Source organism: Tupaia chinensis, unplaced genomic scaffold (assembly GCF_000334495.1).
Source record: "Tupaia chinensis unplaced genomic scaffold, TupChi_1.0 Scaffold000289_1, whole genome shotgun sequence".
Lineage (NCBI taxonomy): Eukaryota > Metazoa > Chordata > Mammalia > Scandentia > Tupaiidae > Tupaia > Tupaia belangeri.
This window is the reverse complement of record NW_006159774.1, coordinates 1,899,730-1,908,026: the sequence shown is the minus strand read 5'-3', so window position 1 is coordinate 1,908,026 and position 8,297 is coordinate 1,899,730. Positions and strand designations below refer to the sequence as shown.

At 40.2% G+C, this 8,297-nt stretch overlaps 1 protein-coding gene across 6 annotated transcripts in view; it reads left to right on the top strand.

Annotated features, from left to right (window-relative positions):
- Nucleotides 1–8,297, top strand: part of CNTRL (centriolin) — a 103,667-nt gene that overhangs the window by 41,079 nt on the left and 54,291 nt on the right. For all 6 annotated transcript variants that reach the window (XM_027772641.1, XM_014588613.2, XM_006150502.3 and 3 more), the window contains 4 exons: nt 2,702–2,836; nt 5,850–5,995; nt 6,947–7,154; nt 7,684–7,863. In XM_027772641.1, coding sequence (XP_027628442.1) covers nt 2,702–2,836; nt 5,850–5,995; nt 6,947–7,154; nt 7,684–7,863 — 669 coding nt within the window. The remainder of the gene's footprint in view (nt 1–2,701; nt 2,837–5,849; nt 5,996–6,946; nt 7,155–7,683; nt 7,864–8,297) is intronic.

Below are 8,297 nucleotides of genomic sequence, written 5' to 3'. Positions count from 1 at the left end.
TCCTCCATTCTCCTCTCGGGATCTTAGGCACACACACACACATACACACCCAGTGTGTGTTTAAGCCACTGGGTCCGGGACTTGAGCTGCAGTTGACTACGTGAGAGTCCAGCGATATAGCCATTACGCTAACTGCTGGTCCCGCAGTTGTCAGAATTTTTAAAAAATAATTATTCATGTATTTATTTAATTCCATTTGTTGTTATTATTATTTTAAATTTGACCAGAGAGAGAGAGAAAGGGAAAGTGAGAAAGCAAATCACCATGTTTGGGACTCAAAACGCAGTCGAGCATGTGAGAATCCAGTGCCTTTACCACACCACCTGCTGCCCCTAGGATTTTTATCAAGAGTACCAAGTTTTGCAAAACTGCAGTTGACAAGATTAGGGTCCCAGCAAATAGAAGGTTAGGAGATAAGAGTTCAAATAAATAAACGTGGGGCCAGCAGGTGGCATAGTTAAGGCACTAGATTCCCACATGGCCAACCACAGTTCAGGTCCCAGACCCAGTTGGCTTGAAAATCATGCCATGTGCTGCATGTGTGTGCATGCCCAAAATCCCAGAGGAGAATAGAGAAGGGATTGTGGCATGGTGGGGGTGGGGTGGGCGGTGATTTCTCACTTTCCCTCTCTCTGTCTCTGTCTCTCTCCAGCAAGCGCATGTTCTCTATGGCAAAAAAAAAAAAAGTAAATACATGTTTTTAATAGTTGTGAATAAAATTTCTAGATGGCATCTTTTTTTAAATTTATTTATTTTACATTAATTCACTGAGCATCATCACAGTATGTAAAATGTGATTCCCCATCCAGGATACACTGTATAGTGTGGCTTATGCATACATGTTATCAATAAATAATTTTCTATTTCTTGGTTCATATTTATTTATTTATGTGTATAAAATAATAAAAAATATCACTCCATCCCATTTCTTTTTTTTTTTTTTTGAGAGGTTTTTGCGATAGGGCGCATGCGCTCGCCAGACAGAGACAGAGAGACAGAAAGCGAGAAATCATCCCCCAGGAGGGATGGCCACACCGCAATCCCTTCTCCTCCATTCTCCTCTCGGGATCTTGGGCACGCATGCACATGTGCCCGGAGTGAGTTTTAAGTCACCGGGTCTGGGACGCGAACCACGGTCAACTACATGGGAGTCCAGTGACATAGCCATTACGCTAACTGCTGGTCCCAAATAATAATTTTATTTATTCATTTATTTTAATTTGACCAGAGAGAGGCAGAGAGAGAGAGAGAAAGTGAGAAAGCAAGCCACCAGGTCCGGGACTTGAACCGTGGTCGGCCCTGTTGGAGTGTCCAGCACCTTAACCACCACGCCACCTGCTGATCCCCCTTCCATCCCATTCCTCACCTTGTCATTTGCCAACCTCCTCCTGCACTGTTATTTACAGTTGCTTTCCATTCCTTTTTTTCCCCCCACATTTTATTGATTAACAAAAATATCTTAATTAACTACTTACAATTGCAAGTTTAGCTGATATATGAACACATGTCTGACTTGGGGCATGAAACTCTGAGTAGAGCATCTTCTTTTAAATAGATCCTCCTTTTCTTTCAAGACAGTCCTTAGTAACTTGAAATACATTGTTCTTTGTACTTTTACATACCTTTACTTTTTTTCTCGTAAGTCTTGACAAACATGTCCCAATGGACTTGATGTTGAAAGAAATGCTCCCCTACTTAGCACTGAGATTTCCAGGATTGCTCTTTAAACTACACAGCATCAGTATGGTGCATAACAGATTTCTTTCTGATCTTCAGATCTCTAATTTTTTTTTTCTTTTTGGAGAGGATTTTGCTGTATGGCGCGTGCGCTCGCCAGAAAGAGAGAGACAGAAAGAAAAACGAGAAATCACCCCCCAGGGGGAATGGCCATGCCACAATCCCTTCTCCTCCATTCTCCTCTTGGGATCTTGGACACACATGCACACCCACCTAGTGTGAGTTCAAGCCACTGGTCTGGGATGCAAATTACGGTCGCCACATGGGAGTCCAGCGACATAGCCATTATGCCAACTGCTGGTCCTCAGATCTCTAATTGTTAAATTACAGTTATATGAAATTACTTTTGAAGCTTGTTAAATGCAGATTCTTGGGCCCCACCTTAGAGATTCTGACTTGTCAGATCTGAGATGGAGTCTAACCATCTGCATTTTAAAATACTTATTTTTTCCATGAGAGACAGACAGATACAGACACAGACGTAGGCATCTCTGATGGGGTCTTCACACTGAACCACCCCATCTCAGCCAACCCATGAGCGTGGCTCACAAGCATCCAGCTTAGATATCTGCCTTCTTCACAGGTACACCAAGTGATTTTAACACAGGTATTTAAGGGCCACAGTTTGAGAAATGTTGATCTAGGAAAAAGAGAGCAATAACTGCAGAATGAGTTGCAGAGCTTTTAAAGGTTGATGTTCAGGCCTCCCCTTGAAGATATATGCCCTTGGTATATCTTGGCTGAGCTGCTTCCTATGCTTACCTTCCCTTCAGTAATAATTGTTTAAGGGGCAGGTGAAAAAATTATCTCACATTTTAAAATTTGGGAGTACAAACATAAAATTTAGATATTATAAAACCACAGCTAGCAAGGGATTGTGTGTATGTGTGAATTTGTTTATACTTTTTAAATCCTAAATTATTGCTGTTTTACACTTTCTTACCATTCCTTCCTATGATAATAGTTAGAACAATCGGCCCTTCAAGCAGAACTTGAGAAGGAAAGGCAAGCCCTCAAGAGTGCCCTTGGAAAAGCCCAATTTTCAGAAGAAAAGGAACAAGAGAATAGTGAGCTCCGCACAAAACTGAAACAGCTGCAGGTACAGATTTGTTCTTTCAGAATATATTCTTACATAGGACGCCTCAAGATGATGGTATCTTTAGTCGGCACTTAACAGCCTGCTGATGTAATAAGCAACTTGAATTTTTAGGAAAAAAGGAATTGGGGCAATACCATAGCCTCTGTTGTTCCCTTGTGATGATGGTTTTAAAGTTATTAACATGAATATCCTTTGTCCTGCTATGGTAATGTGAAGAGATGGAGACGGTGTGAAGAGTAAATAGTATAGTGTGTAAACCTCTGGATGAAAACAACACTTTGCATTTTTCTTAGAAGCAGGTTTGTCCCTATACTAAGCTAAAATTATTAGACTGGTGTATTCTGCTTCCACTGAAATATCTCTGTAATTATCCTGTAATTTAACTAGACTGATGATCGCAGTAAAATTTTCTGATTGTAGTTTTCACAGTCCTTCTCTCAGAAAGGATATTATTAAAAATGTGTTCATTTTATATTTGTAGGGAATGTAAAATAGAATACTTTTAATAGCTCTTCTCATAATAATCTGCCCAATGAACTGTAGGAGAAGCAGGTGAGCAGGATTTTCCAGATAATTAAACTCTTTGAAAGAGGACAGGTATCTGAACAAACAAGTACCTGAAGCAACACTCAGATTTCCAAATCTGTACCATTAAGGGCTGCTTTGCTAGCCAAGGTAGCCAGCTGTTAACACCAGAAGTAAAGGGACAGACTTGATGTGGTTTGAGGGAAGGCTTCCCAAAACCACCCAGGAGTGTTTGTGACAAACCTGAGTTCATCCAAATTTTCTCTTCTTCCAATGCCCCAAATGCTTTTTCCTCGTAGTGTAAGGAAACCTAATAACCTAAACTTTAAAAATTTTGTTGCTCTTAGTTCAACTTATACAGCAGATACTATAAAAGCTTTTCATACTTCCCATTCTTGTGTGAGTTGTATGTGTACATGTTGGGTCTTCATTGGGTTATTATTTTATTTTTACTATGGAAATTTTTATGTAATTGCAAAAACAGAATAGTCTCATGACTTTTATTTAAGCGCACTGTCTAGTTTTAAATAATTGTCAGCAGTCACTGTTTCTTTTAGCTCCCCTGTCTCCCACCTTTTGGTGGAATATTTTTCTTTAATTTCGTAAATCTCATATATATATTTTTTTCCTTTTTTGGAGAGGTTTTTGCTATAGGGTGTGTGCCCTTGCCAGAAAGACAGAGACAGAGAGACAGAAAGTGAGAAATCACCCTCCAGGGGAGGATGGCCACACCGCAATCGCATCTCCTCCGTCCTCTCAGAATCTTGGGCACACACGTACACGCGCCCGGCGTGAGTTCAAGCCATTGGGTCCAGGACTCAAACTGCGGTTGGCCACATGGGAATCCAGTGATATAGCCATTATGCCAAGTGCTGGTCCCTCATATAGGTTTTTTTCCCCCTATATACCTCTCCTATAGTAATGGGCTAAAATATATACTTCAAGAGCCTTTTCTTCTAAGGTAGAAACTGAAGTCCGCTTTACAGAATGTTGTCCCGTGCTGTGGGACTTACCTAATTAGAACTGGGTCTTTTGGTTATTTGGCCTACTAACCTTCTGATACCACTTATAAGTTAAATCCACTCTACATTTGTTTTTGTCATAAATCATTTACTTGCAGTGAACTAAACCTACTCACACTACCTTAAGATGGAGGCCATTGTTAGGAACTAGAGCTGCTGTAGTAATCTGTCAGCAACTACATGGCTCTCTCATTCTTTCTCTGTCTCTCTGGACATTGTATTTAGGCCAGCATAGACCCCAGCCACTGACCTGACATCTCATTTCAGGTCTAACGCTTATATAAACTTGTTATACTGGACCTTGGTTCAGATTCTGGAGAGAGTAAGAACCTGTTTTCTGGCTTGTCAGTGCCTTGGCTAGTCTTTGGTCAGATCACCTGTGGCCAGTTTTAGAGAGTAGTACAGAAAGGGCTGCCTTAGGGCAGTGGCAGGACAGTTTACAGTGAAGGATACTCCAGATAAGACAGGCACTTGAAAACATGTTCATTGCAATTCTAAAATCTCCATTTTAGTTAATAGTGTTACACTGAGTTTGAAGTAAATTAATTACTCAGGTTAAACTATAAGTACTCATGGGAATACAATCAGTAACTTTCATGCTGGTCCCATGGCCTAGTGGTTAAGGGAGCCAGATCCCATTTGAATCCTGGCTGTGAGAGTTTGAAAAACACCATGGACGTATGCATGCATGCCCAAAATTGGATAGGTTGGAGAAATGGAGTACAAGGGATTTCAGGGTGTCATGCCCTGTTCAGGGGTGCTTTTTTTCCTTTCACTCTCTGTCTCTCTCTGGTAAGCATATGTAACCCCTGGCAATTTAAAAAAAAAAATTTTTTTTTTTCTGTATAATTTAGGGAAATCTTAGTGGTTTGTTTTTGCTTGGGGCCAGCAGGTGGCATGGTTGTTGAGGTGCTTGACTCCCACATGGCTGACTGCAATTCAAGTCCTGGATTTAGCGGCTTGATTTCTTACTTTTCCTCTCTCTTCATCTCTGTCTCTCTCTAGTCAAATTAAAAAATAACAACAATAAATAAAATTCAATAAATAATTCTTTTTTTTCTTTTTTTTTTTTTGGAGAGGTTTTTGCTATAGGGCGCGTGCACTTGCCAAACAGACAGACAAGAGACATAGAGACAGAAAGCGAGAAATCACCTCCCAGGGGGGATGGCCACGCTGCAATCCCTTCTCCTCCATTCTCCTCTCGGCATCTTGGGCATGCACGCACATGCGCCCGGCGTGAGTTTTAAGCCATCGGGTCTGGGATGCGAACCGCGGTCGACTTCATTGGGTGTCCAGTGACATAGCCATTACGCTAACTGCTGGTTTCCAATAAATAATTCTTTAAAAAAAAAGTAAAAAGCATCTGGATTTAGTTCTGTGGTCTAGGTAGGTCATTGCCTGTTAATAATGGAACTATCCTAGCATATAACAGCTAACTACCCATTTCATCCCCCCCACCTCCATAGGATGACAATAACCTGTTAAAGCAGCAACTCAAAGAGTTCCAGAACCACCTTAACCATGTGATTGATGGTTTAATTCGTCCAGAAGATGTGGCAGCTCGTGTGGATGAGCTGAGGAGAAAACTGCAATTAGGAGCTGGGGAAATGAGGTAAGGGGAGATCAAGACCTGTAAATACAGAGTGGGCCTCCCAACCTCTGAGTTGTAATGGGAGATTCAATGGTAAACATACCTGTCTAAGTTCTGCTGATGGATGATTTCTCTTGTAAGGTTCTCCTTATGATGTTTCCATGACAGACATAAGACTGTTTAATTCTAGTTGTCAGTCACTGATTTTATTTTTTATTACATTTTTTTATCTTTTCTACTTTTTGGTATTATTTAATTTTTAAAAACGTAAAAATTTTGAGTAGCTCACTCTTGAAAAGTTCATTATATGTGGTCAGAACATGAAGCCATATTATGATTTTTTTTGAGAGAGAGATTTTTGCTATGTGGCGTGTGTGCTCGCCAGAAAGACAGAGACAGAGAAAGTGAGAAATCACCCCCCAGGGGTGATGGCCACGCAGCAATCCCTTCTCCTCTGTTCTTTCTTGGGATCTTGGGCATGCACACACACACACACACCCAGCGTGAGTTTAAGCCACCGGTCTGGGACTCAAACTGCAGTCGACTACATGGGAGTCCAGTGACATAGTCATTATGCCTTCTGCTGGTCCCAAGAGCCATATTATGATTTTAAATAGAGAATAAACATCAAAAGAAAACAGGGTTATGTTGAGTTGTTGGAAAAGTCATGATGTATTTTTCTATGCTAAAATGCATCATGACTCTTCTGATGACCCAATATTTAACATGGACATTTCTTCTTTGGGCAAACTTGGTTAGCCTGATATGAGCCTGTATTATCAGAGTGGCAGCAATTAGTTGACAGAACAGTAATTTGTATTTAGCTGTGATGAGTGACTTGCTGTGCATGAACACCAGTCTCCTCAATTAGCTCTTTTTACTCTTACACTATTAATAGCATATTCGCAGCCAGGATCCAGTATAAAAAATAAAATGTCACATTTGTGTTATCTTTTTTTTTCTGCTTACTAGAATCCATAGTCCTTCAGATGTCTTAGGGAAAAGTCTTGCTGATCTACAGAAACAATTCAGTGAAATCCTCGCACACTCCCAATGGGAAAAGGAGGAAGCACAAGTTAGAGAGAGAAAACTCCAAGAAGAAATGGCTCTGCAGCAACAGAAACTGGCAAACGGGCAAGAAGAGTTCAGGCAGGCCTGTGAGAGAGCTCTTGAAGCACGAGTAAGAGAAGGGCAAGAGGCAGCTGGAGGGAAGTTTTTGGCAAATACTAATGTTTCTCAGTAAATTACAATACCTCCTTTCTCGTATAAATACAACCTAATGGTAGTTATTTTCACTCATAACAATCCAATCTGGATGTGACAAGAATCCAATCATGAAAATGTTTATTGATGTCAAAGTTAGGCTTATTTGCGACACTCGTTCCCTCATTTGAAAGCGAGTGAGAGATGTTTTATAACAGGCAGGTAAATAATACCACAGTGCTAAGTATAATGTGCCAGCATTAGCTGGGATTTTTAAATTTTTATTTTCTTTATTTTTTACATATGATGCTTTTAGTGATGAAACAAACAAATAGACCAAATATGAATAGATTTTAGAGAACATTCAAGATAAAGCTAGTCTTTATAACTCATAAAATTTTACTACACTCTATAATAAAATGAAAGATAATTGTATAGAAATTTTTTTATTTTGCTTAAAATATACTTTACTTAAAAATCATCTTTGAAATCTGATTTCCACACAGATTAATTTTGATAAGCGGCAACACAAAGCAAGAATCCAGAAGTTGGAAAATGAAATTCACTATTTACAAGAAAATCTAAAAAGTATGGAGGAAATCCAAGGCCTTACAGATCTCCAACTTCAAGAAGCTGATGAAGAAAAGGAGAGAATTCTGGCCCAACTCAAAGAGTTAGAGAAAAAGGTGGGAAAGACTGAGAAAGTAAGGCATGGACATACTGGCTGCCTGAGTCCTGGCCATTGGTGATCAGGTCAGCTGAGAGGGATGTGGATGTGATCCACAGTCACCTCTGATTGCTTTGCAGGCCCAGTGCTGATCTAGGAATGATCCTGGCCTACGATCTGTCTAAAAGACAGATCCTTTAACCTAGAACCTGAGACTACAGTGTCATGGTAGATGGAAACAAGGGAATTGGGAATGTTAGGAGTGACTGACTAATCAGGTAGTACTTAACAAATAATAAATGAATTTGCCTTCTTAGAACCCCTTCCCCAGTTGGACACGTCCTTGGCAAATTACTTTTAAACTCCTCATCATTCTTTCTACTACTCTGACTTCTCTCTGATGGCCTTTCCCATCCCTTCTCAACCATCTACTTCCATTGTCACATCCTGGAC